At 55.6% G+C, this 17,189-nt stretch overlaps 6 protein-coding genes across 6 annotated transcripts; 3 read left to right on the forward strand and 3 right to left on the reverse strand.

The window, feature by feature from the left end:
* Positions 1-4: 4 nt before the first annotated feature.
* Positions 5-493, forward strand: CH63R_02796 (uncharacterized protein; the record flags this gene model as incomplete). The annotated part of the gene is made up of 1 exon (XM_018297771.1): positions 5-493. The coding sequence occupies one exon, from the start codon at positions 5-7 to the stop codon at positions 491-493; it is 489 nt and encodes a 162-aa protein (XP_018162587.1).
* An 840-nt stretch (positions 494-1,333) lies between these two features.
* Positions 1,334-3,347, reverse strand: CH63R_02797 (Phenylalanyl-tRNA synthetase; the record flags this gene model as incomplete). The annotated part of the gene is made up of 3 exons (XM_018297772.1): positions 1,334-1,379; positions 1,441-3,174; positions 3,295-3,347. The coding sequence occupies 3 exons, from the start codon at positions 3,345-3,347 to the stop codon at positions 1,334-1,336; spliced, it is 1,833 nt and encodes a 610-aa protein (XP_018162588.1).
* A 1,696-nt stretch (positions 3,348-5,043) lies between these two features.
* CH63R_02798 (Protein phosphatase pp2a regulatory subunit a) lies at positions 5,044-7,317 on the forward strand (the record flags this gene model as incomplete). Its single annotated transcript, XM_018297773.1, has 8 exons — positions 5,044-5,109; positions 5,200-5,305; positions 5,359-5,510; positions 5,566-6,057; positions 6,109-6,368; positions 6,419-6,519; positions 6,573-6,910; positions 6,964-7,317. 8 exons carry the CDS (start codon positions 5,044-5,046, stop codon positions 7,315-7,317), a joined length of 1,869 nt encoding a protein of 622 aa, XP_018162589.1.
* A 480-nt stretch (positions 7,318-7,797) lies between these two features.
* On the reverse strand, positions 7,798-8,753 carry CH63R_02799 (S-adenosylmethionine-dependentmethyltransferase; the record flags this gene model as incomplete). Its single annotated transcript, XM_018297774.1, is given in 3 exon segments — positions 7,798-8,260; positions 8,279-8,584; positions 8,701-8,753. 3 exon segments carry the CDS (start codon positions 8,751-8,753, stop codon positions 7,798-7,800), a joined length of 822 nt encoding a protein of 273 aa, XP_018162590.1.
* Positions 8,754-9,902: 1,149 nt separating this feature from the next.
* Positions 9,903-10,339, forward strand: CH63R_02800 (uncharacterized protein; the record flags this gene model as incomplete). The annotated part of the gene is made up of 3 exons (XM_018297775.1): positions 9,903-10,040; positions 10,106-10,180; positions 10,238-10,339. 3 exons carry the CDS (start codon positions 9,903-9,905, stop codon positions 10,337-10,339), a joined length of 315 nt encoding a protein of 104 aa, XP_018162591.1.
* Positions 10,340-10,704: 365 nt separating this feature from the next.
* CH63R_02801 (uncharacterized protein) lies at positions 10,705-13,612 on the reverse strand (the record flags this gene model as incomplete). Its single annotated transcript, XM_018297776.1, has 2 exons — positions 10,705-11,775; positions 11,816-13,612. 2 exons carry the CDS (start codon positions 13,610-13,612, stop codon positions 10,705-10,707), a joined length of 2,868 nt encoding a protein of 955 aa, XP_018162592.1.
* Between the last annotated feature and the right edge of the window lie 3,577 nt (positions 13,613-17,189).

Raw genomic sequence — 17,189 nt, forward strand, 5'->3', positions numbered from 1 at the left:
CGTCATGTTCGAACGCATGCATGAAGCGCCTTATACGATCGAACTGACTGATGAGACCATGAAGCTCGACGCTGCTCTATTCTACCAGGAGACTTGGGCCGACCCGAACTACACGATGAGTGACTGGGATGACGAGTCGGTCTGGACGTGGGGAACCAAGGGCATGGTGAACTTTGGCATGACGAGCTTGGCTAGCTTGACCGGTGGCTTGACTGAGGACAAACCTACGAACGATGTTTGCTCCGACGCATCGACTACCTTCACCGGTGGCGTCGCCGAAAATGAGCCCATCAACGAAGGCTGTTCCGCCTTCTCGTCGATGCATTCGCTCGAGCGCGTCCCGACTGATGAGGTCACCAACGGTGGCCTCTTCATCATGGTGGGCTCGGACACGCTGGAGCTCTCTTCAGCTGAGAACGGCGGACTTCTGAACCACAATCAGCAGCACCACCGGGCAAACCATCAGCTCAAGACTCAGTTGAAGAAACCATGAATTCGGTAGAACTTGCTCCATCTCCCGACTACAAGAACAGAACGAACGAATCGTTTTTAGCGAAAGAAACCCACAGCTTTATGACGACAGCACGAACCCTTTTCTGTACTTGTACTACGACCTTTATTTTTCACCTCTTTTTCTCCAATATCTTCGCTTCGCATTGTCGCTCGTGCTGCAATCGGCATTTGCATACTCAGCTTTCGGCGTCAAGGGGGAGGAGTCGGTCAAAGACAAACTTGCATTCAACAGCGGTTAAGAAAGTTAAAGAGGGAATGAAACAAAACGCATGGAGAAATGTGTTCTCACGCAGCAATTTAGTTGGTTGGGAAGGCTCCGGGGGCAAGAAATCGGCGTGAATGGATTGGAACGAAGGACAGGAGGACAAAGAGAAAGTGGCATTGAGAGCCCATTATATAGGCCCACTTGGATTTCGAACCCAACACTCTCAGTCTTCGTAATTCTAATCAGTCTCAAGGCCATTTCTTGGCCCTAAGGTGACGGTTGCGTGTACAGGATGAGTGCATATCTGTCAACGAGTACATAGGACATGCACATGTGACTGGCATCAAGTAGTGTTACCAAGGGTGATCGGTAAGCAGTAAATGGTCACAGTTTTCTTCGATAAAGGGGACTTCAGGGTGTCCATTTGTGCTTGATACTTTTTTTCCTGTTTTGGTCTTGGTGTTTATTGCTTCATCGGGGCGTTGGATTAAGCTAATCCGGTGTAGGGAACGAAGTTTATGTCCATCAGCCCGGCTCAGAGCTGAGCCTCCTTTTATACCCATTTTTAAACTGTCCGTAGCCATTCGTCGTGCTCATGTCCCATCATGCTCATCACTACAAGAAGACCTCGAGGTTGATCTCGAGGGTACTCACGGGGTATCTGTGCGCATATTAGCATTAGAGGGCTCAAGGTTCAAGCAATACAAAGGGTGAAGGCATACTTCAAGTCAAACTTCTCCAGCACGGTGGGGTGCAGGATGCCGAACTCGCCGATGCGCGCCTCCTTGCCTCCGAGGCGCAGATAGATGGCAGCCGCGTGGCCAGGGAAAAAAGTGGCCTCGTCGATCTCCTCAATCCAGTAACCATCAGGCTTGCTGGGGTTCTCGACGATCTTGAAGTCAACGCTCTTGCCGGCCGTCAAACCCTCGTCGTGGGCGAGGAAGGCAGTGCGAAGCATCAGGAGGATGCGGTCGAGGAGGCCGTGTACAATCTCGAAGCCGCTTGTCTTGCCGTACCAGGCGGCACCGAAGTGGCGCTCGTTGCGAGCCTTGCGCTCCAGGGACTCATCCTTGAAGACGACGTCCGCCGACTCAAAAATCTTGATGGGTACACTGTGCTTCTTGTTCTCACGGATGGTCTTGAGGAGGCCGGGGACTAAGGATGTCCTCACAACCTGGTACTCGGCGGTCTTGGGGTTGGCAAGCTTGACTGCGGTCTTGCCATCGTCCTCCCTGTTGAGCCAAGCAAAGTTCTCGTCGTGGCTGCAAAGAATCAGAGGCATGACCTCGCTCCAGCCGGACATGGCGGCTTCTGTCCGGACAATATCGGCGAGCTTGTTGATCATAAGAGGAGCGCCAATGGTTGCGCTCTTGTTGGGGGAAGATCTAGGAAGGTTGTTGTATCCGTAGCAGATGGCCAGGTCCTCCATAACATCGCACTGATGGAGCACATCGGCACGGGTGACGGGGATGGACACGGTCAGGAGGTTGCTGTCCTTGGTAGAAGGCTTAGCGATGTAGGCCATCTTAGTGAGGAGCCTGCACAGAGTCTCGGGGGACTCGTTGAGGCCAGTGCAGGCGTTGAGGTAGTCGATCTCGACATCGATGTTGCGGGGCGCCAGGGTGGGTGTCGTTCTCGAAGCACCGTTGTGCTCGGAGACGATCTTGACGGGCTCGACGGTGAAGGGCTCGGAGCAGTACTGCGAGAACATGGTGACCATCATGTCGCATACGATATCGAGCTTAGTGGCGTCGGTGGCTGTCATCTCAATGAAGACGTTCTTGGTGTCGACGGTGATCTTGGAGTGGTCACCGTTGATAATGGGCGGCAGGGAGCAGACGACGCGGTTCTTGTCGTAAATGACAGGGTAAACGGGCGAGTCCTTGATGATGTGCAAGTACTTGCCGAGGTGCTTGTCACCCTCGTAGAACTGCATCAGCTCCTCGCCGTCCATCTCCTTGGTCTGGTTCAGGGGCTTAAACTTGATATCCTTAGGGGGTAAAGCCTCGTATGTGAAGGGACCTTGTATCGTGTCGAGATCGTGGGTTCCGATGGCCACCAGTGTTCTTTGTCTCGCCAGGTTCATGTGTAACTTGTCCTGGAGACCGATGAAGGAGTCGTAGCTGTCTTGGGTGAATTTGATATTGCGGAGGATGGCACCGGCGACAAGGGGACGGATCTTGCCGGTGTCCTGGGCAACGGTGATGACCTGAGTCTCGGGGTTCTTGGGCTCGACGACCTTGTAGTTGGGGGCAGCGACGGTTCCTCTGAAGATGTTGAGCATGAGCGCTATTCCCTCGAAGCACAGCATATCGTATCGATTAGCGGGGATCTCGATCTTGAGCTGGGGCGGCTCTTGCACGCCATTGACAATGGGCCGCTCGTCATTTTCGGTGTCCTCGTCCAGCTCGATGCCGAATTCGAAGCAGAGGTCTTCAAACTCCTGGGTTGTGAAGCTGTGTTGTGGTGATGGTTAGCGAAAGGCACCTTTCGGGATGGCGGGGTCGTAATATGTGTTTGGGGGAGAGCGGTGCGGTGCGGTGCGGTGCGGTGGGTGCGACAGCGGCGCAACTTACTTTTGGCCCAAGGCCTTGTACAAATCGTACTTGTTGACGGATATGGTAGGCATGATGGAAATTGGCGTGAATCTCTCGAGTATACAGAGGTCCGGCAATCTTCAGGGAGAGACAGGAGGGGGTCGTGCAATGGTCGCTGTCCTTCCCGGTATGGCCTTGAGTCACAGAAATTTTGGGGACAATCGGAGGTGAAGCAACAGCACGCACGAAGGCTTCGCAGGCGGGATGGAGTTGCTGCTTTAATTGACACAGTCGGGAGTCATTCCTTCATGGCACTTTCGAGGGGCTGCGGGGTTGAGGGGCAGCAAAAGCAGCGGCAGGGCTCGGCATCTCAATTTTCCAGGGTCCGATGTCACTTAGTGGCCCGTGCAAATCGAAAGCACGACCGACTGGCTGGCTGGCTGATGGTTGGGATACAGCGGTTTGGTTGATAACTTCCCGCTTGCCCATACGTCTTCGGTGCGGGACAGGACCGATGACAGCTGGCGACCAATGCGCTGAGCCACTCTCTCATTCTAGTACCACACGTTTCGTCGTTCAACAGACGAAGTCGGAATAATGATAGCTGCCGTTGATGTTCAAGGTTTAACGACTGACAGCTCATAGCTAGCTAGCTACCTTGCTTGAGGAGGGGATGGCTGACTCTGTTCGCTGCATGAAAGCGCTTAAGATTTCTACGTCATTGCTCTCTAGACATTTACGAAACATTTCCATGATTGTGTAGCTCCTTGTGATCATCCATTCTTCCTAGTCACGTACTTGAGGTACCTAGGTAGCTACATCCCAACCGACTCTCCCTCGGCTGGTCACCTGGGAGACTTGCCAACAGGGCTATATCATACCTGTCATGCAAAATAAGTTCGTGCCTCTTGTTGGGGCTACATACGTTGCATGGAGGTATGCAATCGGGCATCGTTTCTCTATCGCAAGGGACATGGAAAGACGAGTGAAAGTCCATACACCTACGATGGAAGGGAGATACGTCAGAACCTACCTACCTACCTACCAGCAAGTCCTCTCCAAGAGGCAGTAGCCCCTCCCAACTCTGCTAGACAAGCAAGAGCACCACCACTTCTTCCTGTACCCCTGCCTTGCGACACCTAACGCCCACACGTCCCAGTACGTACCTACCTAAGCAACTTTACTTTACCTAAGGCGGCTCTGTCACCCACACAGGGCTCTTAGGCTGCTGTTTCCCTCCACCCACACTGGCACCTCAGCTGCCTAGGTAGGTAGGTAGGTAGGTAGGTAGGTAGGTAGGTAGGTAGGTAGGTACTGTAATAACTCAGGTGCGGTAGCGTGGCCCAGTCTGGCTGGGTGGAACAGAACCAGGAGCAAAAGCGAAAGTCGTCAGAAACGTCAAACTTCCCTCTCCGTGCCTTGTGCTGCCGCTACCTATCTCAAATCAACACCTCTTTTCTCCTCCGCCAACTACCACACGAACCCGCTCCCCTCACCACGACAACCACCCCGTATCTGTCGCCAGCCCACCGTCGGATAGTGGCATGGTCTGCATGCCCGCAACCTTCTGACAATAATTCTTATCCACCATCCCGGTTGCGTCGTCTCAGATTTTAGAGCCCGCCCTCTCCCCCCATCCCACAGCGACCGCCGCTCGCCCTCAACCAAACCAGCCCATTGCATCACCCGCACGCGATCCACTCCGGTCGCTCAAAACCAAGACGTCGACTCTTCTGAGCAACCCTCGAACCACCCATCGATAGACGCGCCTGCGCTTCCTCGCTCGCCATGGCAGACGCGCCGAATACCCAGGACGAGCTTTACCCCATCGCCGTCCTCATCGATGAGCTAAAGGTATGGCGGTGACTGACTCTGCCTGGCCTACCCCGACGCCAGCCTCTCTCATCTGCCACCGCACGCCTGATTGCTAACCTTTCAATACAGCACGACGACGTCCTTCTGCGTCTCAATGCCATCCACCGCCTGTCCACCATCGCCCTTGCCCTGGGCGCCGAGCGCACGCGAGAGGAATTGATTCCCTTCCTCGACGGTATGTGTCGCGCATCCTATTCCATTTGAGCCAATATCTAAACAACCCGCCAGAGTCCGTCGAGGACGAGGACGAGGTACTGGTCGCTCTCAGCGGCGAGCTGGGCAACTTCATCGAGTATGTCGGAGGCGCCCAATGGGGCCATGTTCTTCTTTCTCCCCTCGAGAATCTCGCTGCGATCGAAGAGCCCGTCGTGCGGGACAAGGTAGCTATCGCCCCCCAGCTCCACCCGCCCATGTCACGTTGTCTAATCAGAACAGGCCGTCGAGTCCCTCAACAAGATCTGCGAGGAGCTCTCATCCCAGCAAGTCGAAGAATACTTTATTCCCTTGACGGTCCGACTGTCAAAAGCAGACTGGTTCACCTCCAAGGTGTCAGGCTGCGGCCTCTACACAACGCCCTACAAGAAGGTATCCCCGCCTGTGCAAGAAGAGCTCCGGAAGCAGTTCGGCCAGCTTGTTCACGATGAGACGCCCATGGTCAGACGCCAAGCTGCCACCAACCTTGCGAAATTCGTCAAGGAGATGCCAGCTGCTATTGTCGTCGAGGAAATGATACCCCTTTTCCAGCACCTCGCCCAAGACGATCAGGACAGCGTCCGCCTCCTCACCGTCGAGATCCTCATTTCCATCGCCGAAGTCGTACCCAAGGAGCAGCAGTCGAGCCACGGTGTCCTTCTTACTTCCCTGCGCAACCTGATCGAGGACAAGAGCTGGAGAGTCAGGTACATGATTGCCGACAGATTCGAAAAGGTTGGTTGGAGTCTCTCTTCCGTTGAAGAGATTACGCTAATGCGCGTATAGATTTCCAAGGCCGTCGACGAAGAGGTCGTTTCAAGGGATCTGGTGCCATCGTTCGTCAAGCTTCTCAAGGACAATGAGGCCGAGGTTCGGACCGCCATCGCCGGACAAATACCCGGCTTCTGTGCTTTGGTCGATCGAACCGTTCTCCTGAACGATATCATGAGCAGCGTTGAGGACCTTGTTTCCGACACTTCCCAGCACGTTAGAGCTGCCCTCGGAACTCAGATTAGCGGTCTAGCTCCCATTCTGGGCAAGCAAGAGTAAGGTATCTCTCTTGATGGTGTATTGGAAGATAGCTAACGCCTCGTAGGACCATTGACCATCTTCTGCCTATGTTCTTGCAAATGCTGAAGGACGAGTTTCCCGAAGTCCGCCTGCATATCATTTCGAAGCTTGAGCTGGTCAACCAAGGTATGTGACCTCTTGTTTACATCGGCGAAAGTACACAGCTAATTTGTTTGCAGTCATTGGCATCGACCTTCTCTCACAGTCTCTCCTCCCTGCCATCGTTCAGCTTGCTGAGGATAAGCAGTGGCGAGTACGATTGGCCATCATCGAGTACATCCCTCTCCTTGCCAGCCAGCTTGGAGTTAAGTTCTTCGACGAGAAGCTCAGCAATCTCTGCATGAGCTGGCTCGGCGACACAGTCTTCTCGATCCGCGAGGCCGCGACGCATAACTTGAAGAAGCTCACTGAGGTATTTGGGGTTGAATGGGCAAGCGAGGCGATCATTCCCAAGGTTATGGCTATGGGCAACCACCCCAACTACCTATACCGAATGACGACCGCCTTCGCCATCACCGTGAGTGGTTCATTTCCGGAAATGACCGTGTTGCACTTGCTAACAAACGGCAGACCCTCGCTTCGGTCGTTAGCCTCGATGTTATTGCTGACAAGATCCTGCCCATGCTGGACAAGCTCGTTGACGACGAGATCCCCAACATCCGCTTCAACGTTGCTAAGACGTATGGCGTTCTGATTGACGTTCTGCGCCGTCTGCCGGAAGAGGGCACCATCTACTCGCTGGAGAAGGAGGGCAACGCCTTCACCGCGTCCCCGAGGGGCATGGAGCTGATCCAGACGCGCGTCATCCCCAAGCTTGAGAAGCTGCAAAAGGACGACGACGTCGACGTGCGGTACTTCGCGACAACGTCGGCAAACAGCGTGTCTGGATCTTCTGCGGGCGAGCCTATGAATACATCACCATAGATGAGAGACGTAATGAAGCAATTCCCAATCTTTTTACCCGGGCCATCCCAGTTTCTTTATCTCGCATGCTTCGATCAACACTTGACGGTTTTTGTGATGCTACCTTGGCTCGCCTGTCAGATCTGCGGGAAAGGACAAGAAATAAATTAGAAAGAGGAGAGAGAGTGCTCGTCCTCGACAGTTTTCAATCAGGGGACAAGGCGCCTCCAGAGCATCGGTCGCACGCTGAATTGAGGGACGGATTGGAGGAGAGGGGGCGAGGGGGCGAAGGGTAGGCTAAGTTCACCATACTCCCTTGCGAAAAAGCAATGCAAATGTATGATACACCAGCAGTCGTCAGAAAAGAAATGCGATGCAGCAACCAAGAACAGTCAGTTGCCCGTGTCGGCACTTGAACCTACGATTTGTACGGTGCGTGTGGGTAGGGTATCGTCATGATTTATGTATTCATATATCTCGTGGCCATCATGAGCATCCGGCCTATGCCTGTCTCTGGAAACACAGGCTGCTAATGGTTTGGCCCTTGGCGCCACCAAAGGTGAAGCTAGGGTAGTCTACTTTGCCGACGGCGACGAAGTGGCCGGTGTCGCCTTCGTTGGCGGGACCTTCGAACCACGCTCTCAGCTCCTCCTCGGTCCAGTTGCAGCTCGTAATTAGGAGCAGGCCGCCCGGCCTGACGAGGCGGAGCGCGCGGCCGCGGTAGCCCTCGCAAATGCGGCGGCCTCTGGCGTCCTTTTCGTCGCTGAGGCAGATGGCGTCAAAGGTGCCCTTGTCGAGCACGACATCCCAGCCCTGGGTCTGGGCGCCGTTGAGGACCGTTTCCCAGAGCCCGTTGAGGACGTCCCACTCCCGGAACTCGGGCTCCTTGGCCTCCTCTTCGTCCTCCCTCTCTTCTCCTTCGGCCCCCGCGTCTGCCATGTCTTCATTTTCCTCGTCAGGGTGTCTGGATGGGGGGGGTGACCGTTGTCTCTGCGCGGCGATGCGCCTCGCGAGCTCGACGCTCTGGGGCGCGTAATCGACGCCGAGGGCGCGCCCGGCCCACCCTTCGTCGCGGAGGGCGAAGAGAAGGGAGCCGTTGCCGCAGCCGAGGTCGAGAAAGGATGCGTCAGACTGGCGGAGGGAGTGGTCGAAGGGGGCGGACTCGGTTAGGTCCTCGAGGTAGGTCAGGAGCTTGGACTCGGCGTCCGAGTCGTCGAACCAGACAGTGCCGCGGTCATCGGGGTTGGAGGCGTTGTTTGTGAGCTCGGTGGTGTAGAGGGTAGACCAGCTTCTCGTTCGTCAAGTCAGTTCAACTCAATGGGGGGGAGTGAAGAGGCGCGCGGGCAGGGGCGGTTGTTCGCAATGACGCCTTTCTGCAGAGAGAGAAAGGGAGGGGCAACAGACTATTCTTTAGTTCCGAGCTTGGAGGGCTCCAAGTGAGCGGGGTTTGAGGCCATTGCGGATTCTTCTTGCCAAAATTTTGGGCTTCTGTCTGGACTTTTTTTGTTCTTGGTTCAAGGAAACGAGAGTAATATGGTCTGGTTGTGCTTCTGTTCGTCACCCCGCATACATGCTCAACGTCCCAAAATTTGATGCCATCGCGAATAGGTTTGGCGGGGTGTTTTGCCGCTCAGTTTATGAATGGGGAAGGCGGTAAGTAGCGCGACTGGGGGGTGATTCGACCACACACTCCTAGGCTGTCTGCAAATGGAGGGGGCCGGCCCCTAAGTTTGAAGGCAAGCTACGTCGGTGCCAACGAACTGTGTGTGAGTCGACGAAAGTCTTAAAACAAGATGACGGCAGAGGTAAGACCGAGAAGGAGGGTGAGCTGCTGACAAGTTGCGGGGGACACATGGTTTGCATTTGCATTTCTACTAGACAAACCATAATCCGCCATAATTGTCAGTCAGGCCATTCTCGCGTTATTGAGAAGACTCAAATTAGGTTGCCGAGATCGAAAAGGAAGGGGGGTAGGACAGAACAGTCTGATGTCGAGGAGCATTGACGTTGTTTCGCTGCCTTGGCATGTAGACGAACAGCCCACGCAAGACAGGCTACTGCACCCACACAAGCCCACTCCCTCCGCCTTCTGCGAGTTTGTTTTGACGTATGGGCGCGTAAGCCTTATTAGTAGTAGGAGGAGGAGGAGAAGGAGGTCCAAGGAGGTCTGTGTGATGAAACAAGCTCCCGCCGTACGAACTGGTGACCTGGTGAGAAGTGCTCGGGGCAGAGGAGGCATCGCCAATCACAAGACGCCCTTTTCGTCCCTTACTCAATGTCGAGAGTGCGTACGAACACAAAGAGGGATGGGTGACGTTTCGTCTGGAGCCGGAAACCGTCTGTATAGATAGCCCAGGCGCACCGCCAAGGTTACCAGTCCACCTTGCTCCGTCACCACCTTTGCTCTCTATCTATCGCCTCCTAGTTCGTGCGAAGTCGGACGATATCCACGTATCATCACACTCGCTTGTCCTCCACCAGAAGGAACCACGCCGAAACCCGCCTCCAACAATACCAATCAATCTCGGGGAGCGTACTTTAGAGAACCCAACGACCAAGAAATTGAGATATAGTACCCGGACGACGATACCGAGGCCGGCTTCTCCATGTACACCCGCGCCCTCCTCATCGCCCTCCTTATCGCCCTCGGCGCGAGCGGCACCGCCTCGGCGCGCCTGGTCGACCGCCAGGCTCTCCTCGCCTTGCGGCAGTCGTCCGGCCAGGATGAGACCAGGACCAGAGGTGTAAGTCCGACCGGTCCCCAAAGGCGGGAAACAAACAGGACAGTGGCTGACTGCAACGCACACAGAACTGCACACAGATGAGCAACAAGTGCAACTTGCAGGGCCGAGACGCCCAGGTTTGCCCGGCGGACTACAACAGGGTATGTTCTCCCAATTCCCTGAGACCCTGACAGCGCAGAACTTGGAACTGATAACAGTGGCAGTGTCCATTCGACGGTGCCCCTTGCGTTCTTGTTGAGCCAAAGGCGGATTCAAGCCGCAAACCTGAAGTGCGATGCGGATACCTTGGTAACACATGAGAGGGGCAGGGGCAGGGAGAGGAGATCAATGGAAAGCGTAAAGAATGGCGAGAAAGAAAGAAACTTGGAGGTATCTTGGAAACTACCTAGGTTCCTCTTCTTTACCAAGAGAACCAAGCATCCAAGCATACCCTCCTGGTATGAATGTGAATCTTCAGTCGTGAATATCGCCCCTTTCCGGTCCGGGTGATTGATTCCAGCACCATTTCTTCCCAATTGGCCGTTCGTTCACCCAGCTGTTGCCACCCGAGCCCCTAAATGCAGTACTATCATGTGGGATATCTCTTCTCCTCTATACGGACCGACTGATACAGAGTCTCTGGGGCGTATAACCTCTGTTCGTCTATTCGTCATCCTAAACACCCTCAAATGGTCCACACGGTTGCCTTCACCAGAACCTGGCGGCCCCGGACTTCCACAACGGGGAAGCCCGCAAGCCGTACAGTGCTGTTGTCTTTGGGTGGAAGAGCTGAAGGAGGGGCGGCATCAGTACTTGTGAGCACGATTGATGACGCAGTGCTGCCCTTGCGGCTGGCATGCGGTCCGCCGCCGAGTATGGTTGTAAACATACCACTTTTGGTCTTGTCAGCCCGCTGGTTTTTGCCGTTCTTGTCCTTGTCTCCCTCGTCACCCTCCGCCTCGCTCTCGGCTTTGGGGTTATCCAAGGGTGGGAGCGGCGTCTTCTCCACTTCCATCAGGTTCAACTGAACCGGGTCTCCAGGTAAGGGGTAGTTGATCGCGACGTCTCTGCTCTCAAGCGGAAGGTTGGCCGCGATACCCACCGCCAGCTCCACTATCATGGAAGCGCTGCTGTCGACACCGGGGGGCGGCGGGTCGGCCAAGTACTGGAACAACGTCGCCGTCAGATTCGACGTACACATGCGGGTGAAGTCCGCTCTGTTGTCTGCACTTTCCGGCGAGTTGAGAACCCTCTGGAGACCTTCCAGTGTAGCCATCCGCCAGCTGACGACCTTGTTCGTCAAGGCGTCGAACTCTTCTTGGCTAGTCATCGTGTAGGAGAAGCGCCGGATGTTGAGCTCGATCTCCTTCAGATGCCGGCTGAGCTCAAAGTTGAGGCCAGGGTGGAAGCACTTGTTAAAGATCTCCTCCACAATCCACCTCGTGATGACTGCACGGCCAACGGCCGTCATCTCCTGCTTTCCAGTCTTGAGCGCGTCAATGCTGACAAACATGTCCAGCCACTGCGGTACCGTACGCCAGTCCTTTCGAATGTTGAATGAGAGGTTGTTGATAGCGCCATTGAGGCGGTTGAATCTCGTTATGTACTCGCTGTCGTCGAGGGCGGTGCGAGACTGCGACATGCGCTGGTTCGCAACCGCATTTTGCAGTTGCTCGATCTGGGAGTTGAGGTTGTCGATCTGCGTCTTGCCGTCAAAGTATAGGCGCTTCACATTCTTATACTTGGTCACTGGGGGCTGTTAGCATGCTGCCGATGCAATATTGGCCTGTGTACACCTTACAGAGCTCCTTGAACTTGTCGGGATCTGCGCCATCACGATCGGGGTTAGAAGGCTGGGGGCTATTTCGGCCTTGCTCTCCTGCTACTCCTTCAAACTGGCGCGCTTCTTGAGCGCCGCCGGCCCGGAAGACAGCGACATTGCCACCAGCGGCGGGAGGCATCGTCTGGCTCTGTCTGTAGCCCGGGGGAGGACCCGCAGGGGCGTCGACCTGACTGCGCAGTGCTTTCTCCGTTTCTTGCGACCGGCGGTTCGGGGGAGGGCCACCGGAAGGGGGGGGTGCCATGTTCTGCTGTGGAGGCTGAGGTGTTCCTTGCTGGGAAGGGGGAAGTGTTGGAGGCAGCGGGCTGTCTGTGGTCTGCACGGCGTATCTTAGTGCGGGGGAGGTTTGGGTGGACTGAACGTTTGCCGAGCGAGCGTCTGAATCGGTGACAGGTGATTCATGCGACAGCTGGGAGACGGTCTCAGGGTTTTGATGCGAGCCGGTATCCAGGTGGCTGGTATAGATGGCAGGCGATCCGGCCTGGTATTGGGCACCTTGCTGATGGGGATGCTGTTGGTATTGCTGCTGCGAGGGGTCGTAAGCAGCCGGCTGGGCGAGTTGATGCTGCTCTAGCAAAGCGGGCACCTGCTGCGGCTGCTGATCCCCGTAGACAGGCTCTTCGTAGGGGGTGTTCTCGAAGTCTGTCGGCACGTAACGAATCGAGTTGCGGTTGGGTTCGGGGTTCTGTATACGGGGGTCTCTGTTAGGGTCTTGTGTCAAGTGGTGATGGTTGGTCTCGCCAACGCCCTGCAGCGGGGACGGTTGTTGATAAGGTCCCGGGAGTGGCCAGTCGGCGGACTGTTGATCCAAAGACAGTTGGGAAGGCTGCTGGGGCAAGACAGCGGTTCTTGATGGTGGGTTGCTCACTCTCTTGGATGGTCGGCGAGCGAGACCGGCAGTGTTATCGTAGGAACTTGGCGGGGTAGATTGGGGGGGCGGGGTGTTGTGATGTTCGCGGCCCGATCCGCCCAAGATGTTCTTGAGCAGTCTCCGTGCCGATCGCTTCTCCTGAGGGGGTTGGGCAAGAGGCGATGTCGCTTGAGTATGGACTGGAGCAGCAGAGGTGTTGTTGGCGGGCGCTCTAAGATTGTCGACGGAGCTGGACGCAGCAGGGTTGAATTGGTTGTTGTTAGGGTAAGGGGCCACGCCGGGGGGGTAGCGCTGTGACTGTGAGCGGGAGACGGAGTCGTTGAAATCCTGCAGACTCCTTTGGCGTAAATCAGCAATGGGGGGGTTGTGGTGTTGCAAGAGGAGGGAGTTGCGTGAGGCAGAAGCAGAAGCAGAAGCAGCGACGGCGGTGGTCGAGGAGGGAGGAGGGTAATCGTGGGGCGGTGGAGGTGGTCCTTGCTGCCCTTGCTGCGGAATGTTTGGCAGTTGTTGCTGCTGTAGGTGGTGTTGGATCTGCGGTTGGTGCTGATGTTGCTGTTGATGTGGCAGCTGGTTTTGGTGAATGTCAAAGGATTCGCTGGAGCTGAAGGCGGTCGACGAGGCTGAAAGGGGGGTAATTTGGCTATTAGCGCCGGCGGCGTTGGCTGTGCTTGCACTCGAGGCAGGAGCCAGGGAGGAGGAGTGAAGGTGAGGATGAGGTGAGGTAGAGGAGGAAGGAGGAGCACCAAGACCGGCGGCAGCAGGTCCGGAAGGCGGCCCAGGTGTAGAATGCGAAGCCGCTGGTCCAGCAACCTCTCCGCTCGGGTCAACAAGTGCTTGCTGCGAGCGGTTGTGGTGCCGTCCAATGCGACCGAAGCCTGGCATTATAACTGCGATCTCGTCGGTGCGCAGCCGCCGCAAACCCACGGGAAGGTAAAGTAAGGGTAACCCTTTTTTTTTTTTTTTTTTTGGATGGTGGTGTCCCTCACTGTTTTCTGTTTGGAAGGACTGCGCTGCAACCTACTGAACCGACGTCGTCCGTGTACAGCAAGCAAGCGGGCGAGGCCAAAAAAACAAAATGAATTCCAGGGGGGTGGAATGGAGGGCAGGCAAAGGGTAGCCTGGTAACTCTCAGTTTCTCTCTCTGTCTCTGCTTTCTGCTCGACCTGCTGAACGACAGAAGCCGTTTGTGAATGGCAATGAGTAGCAGACAGATGCACGAGACCGGGAACGGCAGCGGGCCGAAAGCGCAGCTTGTCTCCGGGGGGGATAGGGGCAGGGCAAGCTTCGCTTCAGCTCAGCTCAGTCAAGGTCGGTCAAGTTCTTGTCTCGTCAATCGAGGTTGCAAGGTTGCGGACGGCGAGAAAGTAACAGCAACGACAACGCCAACGACAGCAACAAGCGGCAAGCAAGAAGGGGAAGCAGGAGGTTGACGAGACGAGAGATTGATCTGCCCGCGCCCTGCTGGCCCCCCTGTTCCTGTTTTTCGCGCGTCTGCGTATGCGCCTACGTCTGCGTCTGCGGTTCTGCGTCCGCGACCCTGTCTGTCTGTCCACTTTCTCATCCAAGTTCAATCTAACGTATCTGTACGTGTGCAGGTGCCCGCCAGAAGAGGAACAAGCACCAGCGCACAGCAACAGGCAGAAGACCGGACGGATGGGATCGGATTGGCTACCCAAGCTGCAGAAAGCGGATGCCGTGCTGGGTCTGGGGTTCCCTGGAGGGGCTGCCTCGGGGCTGTGCACAGCAAGTCAACCCAAGTCGTGCTGAGCTGTTGCCCTCGCCGGCTGGGTTCACTGATGGCTTACTGCTAGGGTGGTGCCGATGGCTTGATTCGATGAAGGCTGTCGTTATGTCCGTCCAGTCCTGGCGTGCAGCGCTATCCCATTCTCGACCAGTAATGATGGGCCCGGGAAAAAAAAACCAACGGATGCAACACGCAACCTGATGATAATAAAAAAGAAGGAAGGGGGAAAGGGGGTGTGTGGATGGACGTGCTTGTCTTGTCCGTGGTCACTTGTCCATGGGTGGCTGCTGGCTTCGCTGGTTGAGGGCTGTCTCCGTTCAGACGAACAGCGGTTAAGACTCGACCCCCTGAGGGAGATGGGCGACACGCTCCAGCAGCTGCGGGGAGGGATCTGGGGTCGTTTGGTGAAACGCAGACTGGTTTCGCTCAGCGTCGCTAGGGGGGGTGTCAGTCAAAGGTGACGTGCTGTCAGAAGCACGCGGGAGCGTTGAGCTTCTAAGCCGATGCCAGTTGAGATGGCGAGGACGCGACGACAGGTAGATGATGGACGGCCGAACAACGAGTGACGACAAGCTAGAGTCGTGGGTCTTTGCTAGCACGGACAGTTGTGGATGCCAAAGGCAGATTCGACTGGACTCGGTGAAATTGGGCGGAATGCGGAAGAGGGGACGTAATCTGACTGAGGTGTGAGATTGAGAGTGAGAGTGATAGAGGCGAGTGGCGTCGGCCAGGATAGGGCTGATTAGTTGCCTTTTCGCCGGTCGACCACCTCCCTCTCAATACGGACCGGGTGCGGACAACACGAGGGATACCTCACGAAACGAAGCATCCGACGGGATGCTCGCAGGAAAGCCAATTGACACGGTCTCTCCTCTTCCCAGCTTGCACGATCGCATGCCATTGCTTGCCAACAGTCAGCACCAGCAATACTGCTGGTGGTTTGGAATGGCCACAAGATGAGGCCCGGGCTCGAATACCACAGCGTCGGGTTTGATCATCCGGGGTCTAAAATCGAGCAACAGTGGGCAGCAATTAGACCACAAGCTTCGTGCAAGTTCCAACCATAGACAGCCATCCATCAGCAGCAGCGATGACATCCCTCAACAGCCATATCCTCGTTCGGCCTACGCTCTCCTAGGTGGGGGAGGGGAGGGGAGGGCTGCTACCGGTAAAGACAGACAGACCCTGCCTGCACTAGCTTGTCCTTTGGCCGCCCTCGTCGCCGGTGTTGAAAAATTACCGACCGCACGGCGGGCTGCGGCTGACGGGGGAAACGAACACTCCATAATCCGCGTTTTGCCCGAGCCGAGAGCAAGAGCAGATTGAGCCTGAGAGAGGGGGGAAGCGGGATGGGGCTAGAAGCCACGTCCCATGTTCATCATAGCCGACAGCATCCAGCATTGAGCGCTCAGTCGCGCCGACCCTGCACGCATGTCATGCACCCTTTTTTTCTTTCTTTCTGTCTTTTTTCTTTTTTTGCGGTCGTTTCATTCGCAAACAAGCCACCAAACAACGATGGGCTGCTGTTGACGTTGAAATTTAGAACATCACGACCCATTTCACAGCAAAACCCCTCGAGCAGCTCGCACAACAGCTCGGAACAGCTCAGCCCTAAAGGAACCTTGTCTGCGGGCGAAGCTCCAAGGTGCAAGGTTGATACACTACATAGTACATGTATTTACTGCTTCGCGCTCGCGTTTAGGTGTCATGGGCAGTGGAGAGCTCTCCCCCCCACCTCAAGATCCTGCCCCGCATCATCCCGGGATAGCTTTCATGTTACACTAGCTTTCCGTGGCATCACCCGGCCTGTGTACGCATAGCACAGAGCAAAATCTACTCAAGCTCAGAGCGGGTAGCTATGAGCTCGTGCTTACCAGAAAGAAAAGCAGGTGACCCAGTGGATTGATCATCCCAAGATGTTTGACAGGATGAGCAATGAGCGCATCAGCGACGATGGAACGGCGCTTCTACCTATGCTCACTGGAAGCTATTTCCAGTGTGCACATCAGAAGCTACTAAGCCCCATCGGCTCCTGTTCACTTACAAAAGTACACCGTAATTAACTCAAGAACCTTGAGCGTCGTAGCCGATTCAAACAACCCTCGATCCCCGAGAGCTCAGGTGGGGCTCCTCTTGAGGAAAGAAGCTACTAATTCTCGCCGCCGAGGGGGGGACGGTCAAGGCCAACAGTAAGCTCATTGTACAGCTTGTCAAGTTGATGAGCTGCATGCAAATGTGTGTTTTGCGGCCAGTCGGCATGGGTGAGTCATGGTGTATCATTCGGATTGGGTCGGGGGGAGAGATGACAGTTTCGACGAGGCGGGTTACAGTCCACAATGTGCCTCCCTTCCTACAGCACGGCTCATGGGGTTTCTAGATAGGCTTTCCCGGGTTGCTGATGACTGACCGTACCTGGTTACTACCGCGGACCACCTGTCAGGTAGGCTTCCTACCTTCCAAGCCACCAGACTGTCACTGGGAAGCATGCCGGCCGAGTGACCAAATGTCATCCAGGGATTCTGCGAAGTGGAGGTCGAGGAGGTGACTTTCTGCCCTTGAGTCTTAACCTACCTTACTTACACAAAAGTTAGTTTGGCGTGGATATTGGTGCTAATAATAGCAGAGTGGGACAAGAAGGCGCTTGTCCGGATCCGGGATGACCCAGAAACCCTGAGCTCACCTAAGCAGACAACCACAATGAAGGGAACCACACGA

The sequence above is a fragment of the Colletotrichum higginsianum genome, chromosome 2 (genome assembly GCF_001672515.1).
Source record: "Colletotrichum higginsianum IMI 349063 chromosome 2, whole genome shotgun sequence".
NCBI lineage: Eukaryota > Fungi > Ascomycota > Sordariomycetes > Glomerellales > Glomerellaceae > Colletotrichum > Colletotrichum higginsianum.